Source organism: Leptodactylus fuscus, chromosome 1, assembly GCF_031893055.1.
Source record: "Leptodactylus fuscus isolate aLepFus1 chromosome 1, aLepFus1.hap2, whole genome shotgun sequence".
Taxonomy (NCBI): domain Eukaryota; kingdom Metazoa; phylum Chordata; class Amphibia; order Anura; family Leptodactylidae; genus Leptodactylus; species Leptodactylus fuscus.
In genome coordinates, this window is record NC_134265.1 from 154,496,253 (window position 1) to 154,515,349 (window position 19,097).

The 19,097-nt window shown below is 44.3% G+C and overlaps 1 protein-coding gene across 2 annotated transcripts in view; it reads right to left on the reverse strand.

The window, feature by feature from the left end:
- The window catches only part of LOC142210046 (tight junction protein 2-like), a 43,875-nt gene extending 28,980 nt beyond the window's left edge, over positions 1 to 14,895 (reverse strand). Inside the window, exons 1-2 of one of the 2 annotated variants that reach the window (XM_075279084.1) lie at positions 14,805 to 14,895; positions 14,547 to 14,634 (exon numbers count right to left, since the gene is read on the reverse strand). In XM_075279084.1, the coding sequence (XP_075135185.1) occupies positions 14,547 to 14,570 (24 nt within the window). In that variant the 5' untranslated portion in view covers positions 14,571 to 14,634; positions 14,805 to 14,895. Of the gene's footprint in view, positions 1 to 14,546; positions 14,635 to 14,765 lie in introns of both variants that reach the window. The other variant, XM_075279079.1, reaches the window with a different exon arrangement.
- Between the last annotated feature and the right edge of the window lie 4,202 nt (positions 14,896 to 19,097).

The following is a 19,097-nucleotide window of genomic DNA, read 5'->3' on the forward strand; positions in this document are numbered from 1 at the left end:
ACTGAATGTAGTTGTGGTTCAGCGCCATCCTTACATGTAGCAATGACTGCACAATATGGAAATGACTAATGATTGATGATTGTGAGCAGCATGTCCGTTTCTGTAAAAGGAACTCATTGAAGTCAATAGGAGGCTTTTTTTCCAATGCTGAATCTGACACAGATTTCACACCAAATTCAGCGCCATTTTTGGAACCATGTAAATATACCCTTACCATCTGTTTTTAGCGTATCTGTTAAACAGATCCATTGGATTATCAAAGAATGATGTGCAGATCCCGGTCACTATATACACCAGCAGCACAAATCTCTCTCCTGTCCTAGGAGATCCATATAATGTAACAGTGTAGGTAAAATGTGTCAGTCTGAAGTACAGGCCGTTTATCTCACAAAGGATTGATCAGACTAGATGCAATTGTAGCAAACTCTACGTTCAGTCTTATTCATTGATTTTTTTTTTTCTTGTGGTCAGTGAGTTGAAACCTTGTTTGCATTCAAGGGATGAAAAGCTATCCTACTCAAAGATTCCCTGAGATCACTTGAAAGCATGAACTGTGAGGCACTGTCTCAGGAACACACACAAACTGGTATTTGGGATCCACATGACACAGATCATAAATAATGTACCCTAGAAGTCCATTGTGATGGAGGAAGCCCACTTGCGTATCTATCATTACTGAATAATATTGTTTGCGTATCTACCATTAGTGAATATGGTGTTTATGTAAGTGTCATCAGTATCTGTATTACAATCAAAACCTTGGACTGGTCAAGAGCGACACATTTCCTTCCTGTGATCCAGGATCAGACTCTTTGCCAGTTTATGACCTGGTCTGGCTCTTTGAAATAATACAGGCCAGTTCTATGACCTAACAGCTCTGTCACTGCCAGGCTCACTGAGGCCCAAATGTGGGGGTGGGGGCAGGTGAGGGAGACTCTATTTAAACTAACAGATTGTCCAAGATATACAACTTTCTGCAAGGAGCCTAGGGAAGGTGACCCTCCTTGCCAAAAACTGTATATCCTGGACAACCCCCTTTAACCTCAGAGACCAGCAGGGATCCAGCTTCCCATGATGGAGATAAAAGAACATAAAACCTCAACTTTCCAAGATGAGGGTGGAGCAGCGCCCTGACAGGGCAAGTAGCTAAACACAAGCCAAGAGCTTCACTTTACAAAAGCTTGCGAATATGTAGGAAACTTTTTTAATTTTTTTTTCTCCACACTATGGAAGCCAGAGAACAAGCTAGGTGTCAGCCATACTTCTCCAAGATTCCCATAAAGAAAGGGACTAAGTATAAGGTTCTTCTGTCTTTTCTTTGTCTCTTTTTTTTAATGAATAGGTGTTTTGGCCTCCCTACTCCGCTGCCCTGCTTATAATGCTTCAAGACCAAAAGAAGGAGACTCACAGTGTGCTCTATAGATCTGTCACAAGACCGTCAATATGGCCCTGTATGCAGTTGGTGAATCAAGACTGATGTTTCCAACATCAATCTAGAGTCCCTTGTGCATAGTAATACAAATACACCTAATTTATTAAGAGCACATTCATTAAATAACATTAGCTACATCTTCTGCTTTCTTTGTTCCAAAAGTTCATAGAACATAAGCTCTTGTGAGCAGGGCCATCACGCCTACTATTTCATATATTTCTATGTCACATTGTAATGTCTTATATTGTCTGTTCATGTGTCCTCTGATTTGTAAAGTGCTATGGAATATAATAGCAATATATAAAGTTATTATTAATAATAATAATAATAATAACTCAAATGTATGCCAGCTAGAGATTTGAGCCATAATACACATCAGTTTCTGGCTTTAGTTATACTAAATCTGCTGGACAACAACAGGCCATGCTGCTGTTAGGCTAAGGCCCTACGGGACGTTGTGCAGCTCTAAAGCGCTGCGAGAAAACCGCAGGAACACATTAGGGGACTTCCCACAGCACTTTGAACAGAAAGTTCACAAAGTTTTCCTCCGCAGACTTTCTGTTCCCATTATATCTACGGGAATGCCGCTGGCGTTTCCGTAGATATAATTGACATGCTGCGATTCCTAAAACCGCGCCGGTTTTGGAAAACACACCATGTCTGCGCTGCGGTTTTAAATGTAAAGTGGGCATGGGATTCACATGAATCCCATCCACTCTGCCTGCACTGTATAACGCTGCAATTTTTTCCGTCGCGTTTCCAGCCCATGGGGCACTGGCGTTACTGAACCCTGCCCATGAGGACTCCTAAAAAACCCTGAAATGCTGCAATTTTTGAGGCAAAAATGAACCGTGTATACGAAAACTGCAACTTTTCTATGCAAGAAAACTGATGTAGAAGTTTTGGAAAATGCCCCCTTACTAAACAGCCATGTACAGAAGCACTAAGGCCCAAATCACACATTGATGCGGTCTTTTGGTACCTAGAAAACAGAATCCAAAAAAGGAAATAAAATCTTTTAAATCAGCAAAGTATGCACTGGAACTTAGCAGTTCTTTTGAAATATGGCACCTATAAAGTTCTATTTCATATAAAGGTTTTATTTTTTGTACCAGATGTATAGCATCTTCTTCCTCTAAAAACAGTAATATTAAATGTAGAATAGTTCCTCACAAGAATTCATTTATTATCATTCAGCCACCGTGCTATACGCATGAGGTCTTATAGGAAATCTTTAAGACAATTAAAAGGGCAGACTACATCTGTAAAAAGGAACTTTAACCACCTCCACCAATACATGTGCTTAGCATGTGTTAGTAGATGTTGCTTCACTGATTCCAACACAGTTGGAATTTTCTCTCTATTCCTGAGCAACAAGTGCAGGTAGTTTTGGTGCCTGATGTGCTATATAACCTCTGTAATGTCAGAAGGGCAGTGTCAGACAGGAGGCATGACTCAGAGATCCAATCAGAAGCCGCCAGTGTAATAGTTCAGAATCACACCCCTTGTCTGCTTCTGTCTGACACCGCCCTCCTGACAATACAGAGTTTAAATATCATATAAGGCTCCAAAACTAATAGCATTGATTGTTCAGGAACAGTAGGGGTTACAGAATCAGTGGAGCTGTGCCTGTTAACAGATGCTTTGAAATGGAGCTGGTACAGGTGTAGAAAAGTCCTCTTTAAGAACATTAACAGGGAACACTCCATTGTTCTCCTTTTTCACTTAGGTTGTTAAAAAAATGGATTTCTTGTATTCTTAAAAAGAGTGTTTGGGTTCCAATGTGGTCCAACCTTGTAACTTACGCCTGGTTCACATCTACGTTTGGCCGTTCCATTTGTAAATAGTATTTGACATCTTCAAAATCAGATTTCAAATGGTCTGACTGAAAACCCATCGACTACAACCGGTTTTAAGGGTGCACGCACACAATGTAACGCGCCACTGATTCTTGCACAGTAAATCGTGTAAGGATCAGCACTGCAAAACAGAATCCCATTGACTTCAACGGTTTCCGTTTAGCGTGCGTAACATTGAAATCAATGGGTTAAAAATCCTCCCATTGATTTCAATGTGTTACATGCGCTAAACAGAACCTATTGATGTCAATGGGATTCTGTTTTGCAGCGCTGATTCTGACATGAGTTTACGTGTAAGGGCTCGTTCACATCTGCGGCCCGGCACTCCGTACTTAGGTTTCCGTTTCCTGCCTAAAACACAGGCAAGATACGGAAACCTGCAGGAGACTTTCTCACCCATTCATTTGAATGGGTGAGAAAGCTGTCCGGCCGTGAGCGGCGGTGAGCGTTTTGCGCTCTCCGCCGCGAAACCGGGTTTTATAATCCGGACACAGAGTCAGACATGCAGTACTCTGTGTCCGGATAAAAAAATCCGGTTTCGCGGCGGAGAGCCTAAAACGCTCACCGCCGGACCCGGTCTATGGTTTCCGTCTTCTGGCATGCAGAAGACGGAAACCATAGAACGGAGACCCCAAACGCAGGTGTGAACCTAGCATCAGAATCAATGCTGCGTTACATCGTGTGAATGGACCCTAAAAGTAATCAGTATGTAATCAGTTGTTTTTTTATTTTATAATGTAGATTACAAGCCCCACATAGAGCTCACAATGTACATTTTTCCCTATCAGTATGTCTTTAGAATATGGGATGGAAATCCATGCAAACACGGGGAGAACATACAAACTCCTTGCAGATGGTTTTTTGCCCTTGGCGGGATTTGAACACCAGGACTCCAGCGCTGCAGGGCTACAGTGCTAACCACTGAGGCACCGTGTGGGCCCCCCCCTTTTTTTTTTTAATGTAGATTGTGAGCCCCATATAGGGATCACAATGTACATTTTTTTTCATTTAAGTATTTTTTTTTTGTAGAATGGGAGGAAATCCACACAAAAACAGGGAGAACATACAGACTCCTTGCAGATGTTGTTCCTGGCGGGATTCAAACCCAAGACTCCAGCGCTGCAAGGCTGCAGTGCTAACCACTGAGCCACTGTGTGGCCCCTAGTATGTAATCAGTTTGTGTCATTCCGTCTGCTTTCAGTTTTTTTTTGAGCGGAGAGAAAAGTAGAACTTACAGAACTTTGTCTCCGTACTGAAAATAAGGATTCCAGACAGACAGCAACCAATCCATGAAAAGTAACAAGGTCCAGCACGAACGATCAGCCATCCATGTATCATAAAACGTAGCTTTTATTTTACATATAAAAAAAATTTATGTGCAGCAGTAGGGGTTACAAGAGCAACCAATCCGTTTTGTTTTAACAATGAGGCCTATGGAAAACTGATTACATACTGAGGGAGGGTTCACATCTGCGCCCGGTCTCCACTTTGTGGGTTTCAGTCTTCTGCCAACAGGAGACGGAAACTCGGCAGTCAGTGTCCGCACATGAGCGTCTTGTGGTCTCCGCGGCGTAACAGGTTTTTTGTTTGTTTGTTTTTTTAAATAGGACACAAAGTCCTGTATGCCCGACTTTGTGCTCGATTTTAAAAAAAAAATAAAAAAAATAATGGTTTCGCCACGAAGACTGGAAGACGCTCAAGGGTGGGCACCTTACAAACCCATTCAAACGAATGGGTTTGAAAACTGACTGCCGGTTTCCATCTCCTGTCCAGTTTCTCAGGCAGAAGACGGAAACCTGAAAGCTGAGACTGAGTAAGGTGGGATCCTGCCCTGACACAGTTTTCATCCAGTCAGTTTGAAATCAGTTTTTGAAGATGTTAGATACTGATTTCAAACGGATTTGCCAAACGCAGATGTGAACCAGGCCTTACTACTTCCAATGTGAGTGAACACACCTTTGCAATTACAAAACAAACCTAGTTTAAAAGACAAAAATATACTAAGTAAGGGTTGGTTGACATCTGCATTGGTATTCTATCCGGGGGAGTCTGCATGGGGACTCCCCCCCCCCAAATGGAATACCAAATGCAATTGCAAGCTCTGTGCAATAAAAGCACACGGACCCCATAGAATATAATGGGGTCTGTGTGCTTGCTGCGTGCTACCCGCACAAAATATGCGGACAGGAAAGTAGATTGTGAACTACTTTCCTGTCCACATGTTCTGTGCGGAGATCTGTCAGCAAGACAAACAGACCCCATTATAGTCTATGGGGTCCGTGTGCTTTTACTGTACAGCGCCTGCAATTGCGTTTGGTATTCCGTTCAGGGGGGTCCCTATGCGGACTCCCCCAGACGGAATACCAACGGAGATGTGAATGAGGGGTTACACTGTATGGAAAAAATATTGAGACAACTACAGTGTACAACATTAGCAGATTTTATGACATCCACTCTTTAAGTCCTAGATATTGATATGGAGTTTCCCCTCCCCCTTGCAGTTAATATAGCAGCTACTCCTCAGGGAAGGCTTTTATTATTTTGGAGCATACCTGAGGGAATTTCTGTCCATTCTGTCAGAAGCATTTGAAAGGTCAGACACTGATGGTTTGGACAAGAGAGCCTGACTTGCAATTTACCTCCTCCACCAAACTGGGTCAGACAACAGACAACCCAGAGTCAAGTGGCACCATGCTTTGCATCACTCCATCTGACGCTCTGCATTGTGCTTAGTGATGTAAGGCGAGGTCCACACAGCAGAAAACGAAGAGAAATTTGAGGACTCTGCATCAAAAATCAAACAGGACGCTGAAAATATAGATGTCCTGCAATCTCTGCCTCCCACTGAATACAGTGGGAGAACGGCAGATTCCACTGTGTGAACAGGTCCGAAGGATTGCATACTGCTGCTTGGCCATATCATGAAGTTCCTGGAGCAGAATTTACAAACCCCCTGATGAAGCCCATTATAATTAGTGGGGGCTCTTGGAATCTGTTGCTGTCCATCATTTCCAGGATTAGTTGCTATCCGTTTTTCTGGTCCAGTGACAGACCAGAAGAACGGATAAGACAATGCTGACGCGAACTTAGCATCACAGTTGGTTGTGGAATATCTGAGGGAAGAAATTTCAGGAACTTACTTGTTACAATGGTATTATCCTATTACAGTACCACGCTGGAATTGAGCAAGCTCTTTAGAACAAGACATTATTTCGCAAGTGTTTATAAAGGCAGAAAGCACGGCTAGGTACTGGACTTTATACACCTGTAGCAATGGGACTGAATTCAGAGATTAAGCTAGGTTGGGAAATATCAGCCATAACTGACCAAAACCTCTATGAATGGATCAACCACCCAACTACTCTATTTTTTCTTTTTTTTTTTTTTTTTGTGGGGGGGGGGGGGGGTATCATCCACTTATACTTCTATTGCTGGTGGGTTCAATCATGTAAGTGATCATATGGGCTATGGCAGCCAATTATTATCCTAGTTGTATAGCGGACTAGAGTCTAACAGATTTGCTTTCACTTTGGCTGTATACTTGAACTGGACTAAAGACTTGATGGCATAAAAACGCCTAGTGACCAGGATACTATCAAAAAGTACATCCATAAGCAGCAACTGAGATCAACCTGAAGTCAGCAAAGATATAAAATCTTATCCATACATTTCCTTCATGGACGCTCATAACAAAATAACTAAATAAAAACCCCAAACAGTGTTCTGCTGACATCACTATCTCCTACGAGAACAAAGTATCAGGCTATATATCACGATATATAAAAGGACAGTGGAGCTGTGGGTAGGCACTTTACTAGAGTCAGACTGAGTAATACGCTCTGGTTTTCAAGATCCTATTTACCTGTGTGGAGGACGACTTACATACATTCACATGAAAGTGATTAATGGCCATGTGACATCCATTTTATTAAAGGATGTCACATGGCAGTATTAAATTCAATATCAGTGAATGGAAGCTTCTCATATGACTTATTTTGACGGTCTGTTGCCACGAACTGTCAAAAGTCAAGTCCTATTTTTGGACATTCATACACTGTAAAATTGGGTGCAAGATGGCTGTGAAAAATTGACATTTTTCACTTTCGTTTTGCATCTCGTCTGAAAACAGTCATAAGACTGTAAAAAAAACAGGAGTGGGACCAAAATAGAGAATATGGTCAGAGTTATGACTCAAGTACGCGTATGTAATATTGTAGTTGTATATAACCATAAGACACCACGCCTTTTATGAAAGTTTACTATGCCTCAGATTTCATATGGAAAGTAAACTGTGGCACAGACACCATATCAAAGAGCTTCTACAGGTGAATAACCATGTACAAGAAGGGCAATGAAGCATCGTGATCTGTATAGTCTGAGATTTGTAGTGAATGTCTCCAGCCCAGCATTACTATACAGTCCAGAGAGTGTCATGGGCTGCAGTGGGCTCTATAGATGTGCTCTGTGCAGCTTCTACCATACATAGGTGATAGCATTACTATACAGTCCAGAGAGTGTCATGGGCTGCAGTGGGCTCTATAGATGTGCTCGGTGCTCTTATATCATACACAGGTGATAGCATTACTATACAGTATTACTACACAGTCCAGAGAGTGCCATGGGCTGCAGTGGGCTCTATAGATGTGCTCTGTGCAGCTTATACCATACACAGGTATAGCATTACTATACAGTATTACTATACAATCCAGAGAGTGTCATGGGCTGCAGTGGGCTCTATAGATGTGCTCTGTGCAGCTTATACCATACACAGGTATAGCATTACTATACAGCATTACTATACAGCATTACTATACAGTCCAGAGAGTATCATGGGCTGCAGTGGGCTCTATAGATGTGCTCGGTGCTCTTATACCATACACAGGTGATAGCATTACTATACAGTATTACTATACAGTCCAGAGAGTATCATGGGCTGCAGTGGGCTCTATAGATGTGCTCGGTGCTCTTATACCATACACAGGTGATAGCATTACTATACAGCATTACTATACAGTCCAGAGAGTATCATGGGCTGCAGTGGGCTCTATAGATGTGCTCGGTGCTCTTATACCATACACAGGTGATAGCATTACTATACAGCATTACTATACAGTCCAGAGAGTATCATGGGCTGCAGTGGGCTCTATAGATGTGCTCGGTGCTCTTATACCATACACAGGTGATAGCATTACTATACAGCATTACTATACAGTCCAGAGAGTATCATGGGCTGCAGTGGGCTCTATAGATGTGCTCTGTGCTCTTATACCATACACAGGTGATAGCATTACTATACAGCATTACTATACAGTCCAGAGAGTGTCATGGGCTGCAGTGGGCTCTATAGATGTGCTCTGTGCTCTTATACCATACACAGGTATAGCATTACTATACAGTATTACTACACAGTCCAGAGAGTATCATGGGCTGCAGTGGGCTCTATAGATGTGCTCTGTGCTCTTATACCATACACAGGTATAGCATTACTATACAGCATTACTATACAGTCCAGAGAGTGTCATGGGCTGCAGTGGGCTCTATAGATGTGCTCTGTGCAGCTTATACCATACACAGGTGATAGCATTACTATACAGTATTACTATACAGTCCAGAGAGTGTCATGGGCTGCAGTGGGCTCTATTGATGTGCTCTGTGCTCTTATACCATACACAGGTGATAGCATTACTATACAGTATTACTATACAGCATTACTATACAGTCCAGAGAGTGTCATGGGCTGCAGTGGGCTCTATAACTGAACTCTGTACAGCTTATACCATACACAGGTATAGCGTTACTATACAGTATTACTATACAGTCCAGAGAGTGTCATGGGCTGCAGTGGGCTCTATAGATGTGCTCGGTGCTCTTATACCATACACAGGTGATAGCATTACTATACAGTCCAGAGAGTGTCATGGGCTGCAGTGGGCTCTATAGATGTGCTCGGTGCTCTTATATCATACACAGGTGATAGCATTACTATACAGTATTACTATACAGTCCAGAGAGTGCCATGGGCTGCAGTGGGCTCTATAGATGTGCTCTGTGCAGCTTATACCATACACAGGTATAGCATTACTATACAGTATTACTATACAATCCAGAGAGTGTCATGGGCTGCAGTGGGCTCTATAGATGTGCTCTGTGCAGCTTATACCATACACAGGTATAGCATTACTATACAGCATTACTATACAGCATTACTATACAGTCCAGAGAGTGTCATGGGCTGCAGTGGGCTCTATAGATGTGCTCTGTGCTCTTATACCATACACAGGTATAGCATTACTATACAGCATTACTATACAGTCCAGAGAGTGTCATGGGCTGCAGTGGGCTCTATAACTGAACCCTGTACAGCTTATACCATACACAGGTATAGCATTACTATACAGCATTACTATACAGTCCAGAGAGTGTCATGGGCTGCAGTGGGCTCTATAGATGTGCTCTGTGCTCTTATACCATACACAGGTGATAGCATTACTATACAGTATTACTATACAGCATTACTATACAGTCCAGAGAGTGTCATGGGCTGCAGTGGGCTCTATAGATGTGCTCTGTGCTCTTATACCATACACAGGTATAGCATTACTATACAGCATTACTATACAGTCCAGAGAGTGCCATAGGCTGTAGTGGGCTCTATAGATGTGCTCGGTGCTCTTATACCATACACAGGTGATAGCATTACTATACAGTATTACTATACAGCCCAGAGAGTGTCATGGGCTGCAGTGGGCTCTATAGATGTGCTCTGTGCTCTTATACCATACACAGGTATAGCATTACTATACAGCATTACTATACAATCCAGAGAGTATCATGGGCTGCAGTGGGCTCTATAGATGTGCTCTGTGCTCTTATACCATACACAGGTGATAGCATTACTATACAGTATTACTATACAGCATTACTATACAGTCCAGAGAGTGTCATGGGCTGCAGTGGGCTCTATAGATGTGCTCTGTGCTCTTATACCATACACAGGTATAGCATTACTATACAGCATTACTATACAATCCAGAGAGTATCATGGGCTGCAGTGGGCTCTATAGATGTGCTCTGTGCTCTTATACCATACACAGGTGATAGCATTACTATACAGTATTACTATACAGCATTACTATACAGTCCAGAGAGTGTCATGGGCTGCAGTGGGCTCTATAGATGTGCTCTGTGCTCTTATACCATACACAGGTGATAGCATTACTATACAGTATTACTATACAGTCCAGAGAGTGTCATGGGCTGCAGTGGGCTCTATAACTGAACTCTGTACAGCTTATACCATACACAGGTATAGCATTACTATACAGTATTACTATACAGTCCAGAGAGTGTCATGGGCTGCAGTGGGCTCTATAGATGTGCTCGGTGCTCTTATATCATACACAGGTGATAGCATTACTATACAGTATTACTACACAGTCCAGAGAGTGCCATGGGCTGCAGTGGGCTCTATAGATGTGCTCTGTGCAGCTTATACCATACACAGGTATAGCATTACTATACAGTATTACTATACAATCCAGAGAGTGTCATAGGCTGCAGTGGGCTCTATAGATGTGCTCTGTGCAGCTTATACCATACACAGGTATAGCATTACTATACAGTATTACTATACAGTCCAGAGAGTGCCATGGGCTGCAGTGGGCTCTATAGATGTGCTCGGTGCTCTTATACCATACACAGGTGATAGCATTACTATACAGCATTACTATACAGTCCAGAGAGTGTCATGGGCTGCAGTGGGCTCTATAACTGAACTCTGTACAGCTTATACCATACACAGGTATAGCATTACTATACAGCATTACTATACAGTCCAGAGAGTGTCATGGGCTGCAGTGGGCTCTATAGATGTGCTCTGTGCTCTTATACCATACACAGGTGATAGCATTACTATACAGTATTACTATACAGCATTACTATACAGTCCAGAGAGTGTCATGGGCTGCAGTGGGCTCTATAGATGTGCTCTGTGCTCTTATACCATACACAGGTATAGCATTACTATACAGCATTACTATACAGTCCAGAGAGTGCCATGGGCTGTAGTGGGCTCTATAGATGTGCTCTTATACCATACACAGGTGATAGCATTACTATACAGTATTACTATACAGTCCAGAGAGTGTCATGGGCTGCAGTGGGCTCTATAGATGTGCTCTGTGCTCTTATACCATACACAGGTGATAGCATTACTATACAGCATTACTATACAGTCCAGAGAGTGTCATGGGCTGCAGTGGGCTCTATAGATGTGCTCTGTGCTCTTATACCATACACAGGTATAGCATTACTATACAGCATTACTATACAATCCAGAGAGTATCATGGGCTGCAGTGGGCTCTATAGATGTGCTCGGTGCTCTTATACCATACACAGGTGATAGCATTACTATACAATCCAGAGAGTATCATGGGCTGCAGTGGGCTCTATAGATGTGCTCGGTGCTCTTATACCATACACAGGTGATAGCATTACTATACAGCATTACTATACAGTCCAGAGAGTGTCATGGGCTGCAGTGGGCTCTATAGATGTGCTCTGTGCTCTTACACCATACACAGGTGATAGCATTACTATACAGTATTACTATACAGCATTACTATACAGTCCAGAGAGTGTCATGGGCTGCAGTGGGCTCTATAACTGAACTCTGTACAGCTTATACCATACACAGGTATAGCATTACTATACAGTATTACTATACAGTCCAGAGAGAGTCATGGGCTGCAGTGGGCTCTATAGATGTGCTCGGTGCTCTTATATCATACACAGGTGATAGCATTACTATACAGTATTACTACACAGTCCAGAGAGTGCCATGGGCTGCAGTGGGCTCTATAGATGTGCTCTGTGCAGCTTATACCATACACAGGTATAGCATTACTATACAGTATTACTATACAATCCAGAGAGTGTCATGGGCTGCAGTGGGCTCTATAGATGTGCTCTGTGCAGCTTATACCATACACAGGTATAGCATTACTATACAGCATTACTATACAGTCCAGAGAGTGTCATGGGCTGCAGTGGGCTCTATAGATGTGCTCTGTGCAGCTTATACCATACACAGGTATAGCATTACTATACAGCATTACTATACAGCATTACTATACAATCCAGAGAGTGTCATGGGCTGCAGTGGGCTCTATAGATGTGCTCTGTGCTCTTATACCATACACAGGTGATAGCATTACTATACAGTATTACTACACAGTCCAGAGAGTATCATGGGCTGCAGTGGGCTCTATAGATGTGCTCTGTGCTCTTATACCATACACAGGTATAGCATTACTATACAGCATTACTATACAGTCCAGAGAGTGTAATGGGCTGCAGTGGGCTCTATAGATGTGCTCGGTGCTCTTATACCATACACAGGTATAGCATTACTATACAGCATTACTATACAGTCCAGAGAGTGTCATGGGCTGCAGTGGGCTCTATAGATGTGCTCTGTGCTCTTATACCATACACAGGTATAGCATTACTATACAGCATTACTATACAGTCCAGAGAGTGTCATGGGCTGCAGTGGGCTCTATAGATGTGCTCGGTGCTCTTATACCATACACAGGTGATAGCATTACTATACAGTCCAGAGAGTATCATGGGCTGCAGTGGGCTCTATAGATGTGCTCTGTGCTCTTATACCATACACAGGTATAGCATTACTATACAGCATTACTATACAGTCCAGAGAGTGTCATGGGCTGCAGTGGGCTCTATAGATGTGCTCTGTGCAGCTTATACCATACACAGGTATAGCATTACTATACAGCATTACTATACAGTCCAGAGAGTGTCATGGGCTGCAGTGGGCTCTATAGATGTGCTCTGTGCAGCTTATACCATACACAGGTATAGCATTACTATACAGCATTACTATACAGTCCAGAGAGTGTCATGGGCTGCAGTGGGCTCTATAACTGAACTCTGTACAGCTTATACCATACACAGGTATAGCATTACTATACAGTATTACTATACAGTCCAGAGAGTGTCATGGGCTGCAGTGGGCTCTATAGATGTGCTCGGTGCTCTTATACCATACACAGGTGATAGCATTACTATACAGTATTACTATACAGCCCAGAGCGTGTCATGGGCTGCAGTGGGCTCTATAGATGTGCTCGGTGCTCTTATACCATACACAGGTGATAGCATTACTATACAGCATTACTATACAGTCCAGAGAGTGTCATGGGCTGCAGTGGGCTCTATAGATGTGCTCGGTGCTCTTATACCATACACAGGTGATAGCATTACTATACAGTATTACTATACAGTCCAGAGAGTGTCATGGGCTGCAGTGGGCTCTATAGATGTGCTCTGTGCTCTTTTACCATACACAGGTATAGCATTACTATACAATCCAGAGAGTATCATGGGCTGCAGTGGGCTCTATAACTGAACTCTGTACAGCTTATACCATACACAGGTATAGCATTACTATACAGTATTACTATACAGTCCAGAGAGTGTCATGGGCTGCAGTGGGCTCTATAGATGTGCTCGGTGCTCTTATACCATACACAGGTGATAGCATTACTATACAGTATTACTACACAGTCCAGAGAGTGCCATGGGCTGCAGTGGGCTCTATAGATGTGCTCTGTGCTCTTATACCATACACAGGTATAGCATTACTATACAGTATTACTACACAGTCCAGAGAGTGCCATGGGCTGTAGTGGGCTCTATAGATGTGCTCTGTGCAGCTTCTACCATACACAGGTATAGCACTACTATACAGCATTACTATACAGTATTACTATACAGTCCAGAGAGTGTCATGGGCTCTATAGATGTGCTCGGTGCTCTTATACTACACACAGGTGAGGCACCATGTACAGGGCAGCATTGTATTATCTATCTGTGACATTGATGAGGAACATATTTACTTTTCTGCAAAAGTTCCAACAAAGACTGAAACTTTAAGAAAAGCAAAAGTAAAGAAAAGAGGAGAAAGTATTTGAGTCGGTGCCGGACACTGACACACCTGAGGCGGAGAGCCAGTCCTGTGCAGAGGACACTTGTACACCAGTACAAGCCATTATAATGGAGCTCTGCGCCCTGACCCTGCAGCCCGAGCTCCGAGGCAGCTGTGCGCCCCCACCCCGGCCACATGACACCCAGCGCTGAGCCTGAGGGACTTCCCATAAGCCTCCCATTTGGCCAGGTAGTAGTAGAGCTATAAGAAGCAGCTCACAGTGGTGACCCAGATTCTCCTTACCTGGTAGTGAGTTCTGACAGCCATTTTAGAATCAGGCGGGGGCTCAGTGAATCCAGTTCCTCCCTCCGAGAAACTCCTTGTCCAGCACCTGTGTACACGAGAGAGGACTTAGACCGCGGCACACAAGGGTGTGGAGGGCAGGAAGCTCAGCACTGATCCTATCCTATAGCAGGAAGCCTTGAGCAGGCAGCAGTGCTCCTGAGAGGAGCTGCCACCCACCTGCCCTGCCCATCTCTCAGCCAGGTCTGACGTGCTCACCTCACCGCTGTAATATGATCTGAGTCAGAGCCACAAAGCTCACTCACACAGGCAACAACAACCCAAGGGAGGCTGTGGGAAGTCAAGCTGCAATCCAAGAGCAGGGAGGAGGCGGAGGGGGACGTGTGCTATTATATGCGGGGAAAACAGCCCACAACTCGCCATATCACAGGCAGCCAGAGATGTCGTTTCCGCCTCCCGCCATGAGGCACCACAACTTTTACTTGTGAGGAGTCTCCGCTGCTGCTTTATGGACGGCTTGTCTGTCAGGGAATCCACAACTCACCAGTCTCAGTGTTTCTAGGCAGAGAAGTTTTCAGCTCCTTGTGAACCCCAAGCAAGGAATGGATAATAAAGGAGTGTGAAGTATATGGAAAGCTGTTACTTCTCTGCTTCTCTTCATTTCTACTGTAGACTTCTAAAACTACATATAAAGAATTCCTGAAGACAAGTGTGAAGGCGCCTCATGTTTAGTCACACATCCCACTTTCTCCGTGAGCAGTGAGAAAATAGGGCATGTCTTAATTTTTCATGGATCAAACTCTCAGCTCAGTTTTCGCGGCTCCGATTCACTCATTGAGATCAAGAAAAACAATCACACCCCAATAAGAATCACTCAGTGAGAATATAGAATCCCAGTGAATAAGTGCGTGTCATAGAAAGCAACGTTTTATTTGTTTCTACCAGACATGGGCGAACCCTTCTAGATTCACCTCGCCACTTCAGGTCCCTGATTCTTTTCAGGTCGAACAAGTTCAGTACGAACCTCACCTTAAATTGGCTTAAAACAGTGTGGAAACCTGGCGTTCTGTTGGGCCGATCACTGGCCCTGTGATTGGATGCGATAGCGGCTTCGGATCTCTTGTGATTGGGCCACAGAGCAGGTGCTTGCAAATGGCTAAAGTGTCGGTACTATTCCGTTATCGGGCCAGCAGCAGCGCAGTTCAGCAGCAGCTTTCGGGACAGCAGTTCAGCAGCGGGAATTACAATGACATCCGAGGACTGCTGGCCCGATGCTTGTGCCCAGTAACCAGTACATCGATGACCCCCCTCCCCCATCCTTCTCCTCCTGCCAGTGCTGCCCCCCAGCTCTCCTTACATCTTCCCCGTACCCTCTCCCCGCCACACGACTAGGCCTCACCTCAGCGCTAGTACCGAGACCGAAAGGAAAGACACCGGGGCTCAATCCAGGCCCTGACAAGAAACACGCCGACTATAGGAACGGTGAGCTACAGCGAGCCGGAGGGACAAACTTTCTGCAGCGTCCGGCGGCTATCTAGTAGCATTCATTGCTCAAGATTTACGGTGAGGCCTATTACAGGGAGAGGGTACGGGGCAGATGTAAGAAGAGCTGGGGGGCAGCACTGGAAGGAAGAGGAGGATGAGGGCATCGATCGATGTACTGCCTACTACACACAAGCACGGCCTCTATCATCGGGCCAGCATCGGCTTAGTCATGTGGCGGGGAGAGGGTACGGGGTAGATGTAAGGAGAGCTGGGGGGCAGCACTGGAAGGAGGAGGAGATGGAGGGGGGGTCATTGATGTACTGGCTACTGGGCACAAGCATCGGGCCAGCAGTCCTCGGATGTCATTGTAATTCCCGCTGCTGAACTGAACTGCTGTCCCGAAAGCTGGTGCTGAAATGCGCTGCTGCTGGCCCGATAACGGAATAGTACCAAAGTGTCTACATAGAGGGACCACGACCAACAGTAGCGGCGGTAGTTCCACTATGATTTTATATTTTTTCACCCACTGCTGCCAATTGTTTTACTATCCCTATGCTGACATCAAATTGAATTCAATAACGTCAGTGGCATTTGTGATAGTGAGACCACCGCAGTGGTGGTCCTACTATGATCTACTCGCATGGGACAATTTAGTTTCTATGAGAAGATTGCAATTTGTTGGGTTTCATTAAAGACTGAACAATTTGGAATATTCGGGTTGAATCGGTTCATTATCAACCACATTATTTCCACACCAGAGTATTGGTACATATAAAGCGCTTGTAAATACAGTTCTGCGGTGTAGCTGGATTGAAAAAAACTGAGGGCAAAATTAGGAAACTCCCTAATCCCTGTATGGCATCTGTTTAATGTATGAACTGAGAGCTTTGTCAGCATAGATATTAGGGCTATATGGTGACTATTCACTCTTTCACTCATGTTAGTGAATAGAGTCCGATTTTTTACATGGGTCACAATGACATGAGTAAAGGAGTCGAATAAAAATTCTCTTTTTAACAAGGCTTAATAAATCCGCCCCAGTGTGTTTACAACTAAGCCCAGTACCACATCAAAGCAATTGTCCAGTTAACAAATATTCCAGTCGTATCCAGCTCTGATGCTACATTAGTTGGCATATCATTATTTTTGCAATATGCAAATGAGGGAAATGTTCTTTGGGGGCAAGTTTTAGCTTGCTAGAGCTTTGGTCTCTGCTCTAGCTTCCCTCTTCTATGTTCTGCCCAGCTTCCAGCATCAGAAGCGTGCCTGGGTGTACTGCGCATGCCTAATGATGTAGGATTAGTATGGTGCAGCCATTAATGCTGGCAGAGATGCCGTTAACTACTGGAGGATAGAGTCCGAAGCCCAAGGAAACTAAAACACAGCCTCAAAACAGTTTCCCCTCATTTGCTAATAGCGAAAATTGTTATTTACATGCAAAAAGAGTATCAGACTAGATAGGACTGGCATATTTGCAAACAGGAGAATTACCTCTACTAGGTACTGGAATTAGTTGTATAGACATTTTTCTGCTGACAGATTGTGGATTATCCACCCCATCTGACATCAAGCATGGAAAGATGAAACTACACATCAGGTTCCCAAAGCAATCCTCCCACACTAATGGATGGCACCCACAAACAATACTTTCTGGCCTCAGCAATTCAAAAGGCCCAGAGTGCAGTTGCATTACTCTATTCTCACTTTTACGTTGCGTGGGAGAGTATACTAGAATCAGCTGTTATTACTCATTAAGGGAATTTAATTAAAGGAGTTGTCCCATGAAAAGCATCCTATCTTTACTGCTAGTTTATGTGGATTTAAGACTTTTCCTAAATACATTGCTTTATAAAAAAAAACTGCTTTGTTTGGCCGCTATCTTAATTTATTCACTTCATTGTTTACAGCAGCAGCCTTGTCTCTTACCACCACCAAGCCTGGCTGAGCCACAGAGCCCTGGGCAAACCCGACACCCCCCAACCAAGCATCAGCCATCTGCCAAGCCAAAACCCCCAGCATGCCCTGAACAAGGCTCAAATAAAAGGAGCCATTGAGAGAGACAAAGAGCGGTACATCAAGGAATGGAGAAGTGCAATAAATAACTCCAAGAAACTCACCGTGTACCAGTCATTGCAGAGAGACTACACCATGGCCACCTACCTGGAGAGAATACCCCACCCCAAACACAGACAGTCCCTGAGCCGGTACAGACTGAGCGCCCACAACCTGGAGATGGAGACAGGGCGGCACAGGCAGACATACAAGCCACGGGAGAACAGACTGTGCCAGCACTGTGACCAGGGGGCCCTAGAAGACGAGGCCCACTTCCTGCTACACTGCACCAAATACTCAGCTGTGAGGGCCGTCTACTTCCAAAGACTCTCTGCCCACATCCCAGAATTCACATCTGCAGATGAGAAGAGGAATCCACTGTGGAGATCGCTGCCCAATACGTGTCCAGCTGTCACCAACTAAAAGGAAGATGAGACCCCATGGACTGTTATACCCCAATTCACCCACCCCCTCATACAGCCATCACCAACTAAGAGGAAGATGAGATCCCACAGACTGTTATAACCCAAATCACCCACCCCAGTCCCCCCATACCCACCACTCTCCCCCCAAACCCCAAATCTCCCCCCCTCCTTTACTAGCTTTGGCAATGCTAAATATCTATTCAGACGTGCCAATAAAGCTTGTTTGATTCTTGGTTTACACTGTGTTTCTATGGCCACGGGGTTTATCTGCTCAGTTCCCAAGTGAAGTAGATGCCTGATCTCGGGGGGGGGGGGGGGGGGATGGGCTGAGTGCTCGGGAGCAGCTCTGAGCTGTTTATGTCTGACAAGTAGTGGAGCTCCTCAGATAGGGGAGGGGGGAGGTGAGAGCTCCGGCATTTCTGAGCTGTCTATCTTCAGCTCTTCCACTTATCAGTCAGTTTAATTGAATTGATAATTGCTGAGATAAGGAGTCCGGTACCTCTGTATGTAATGCAAGCTGACTCAAATCCAGCTCCGCTACATCAGTTTCCACATCAGCTTTATACTGTGGTAATTCATTACCACCAAT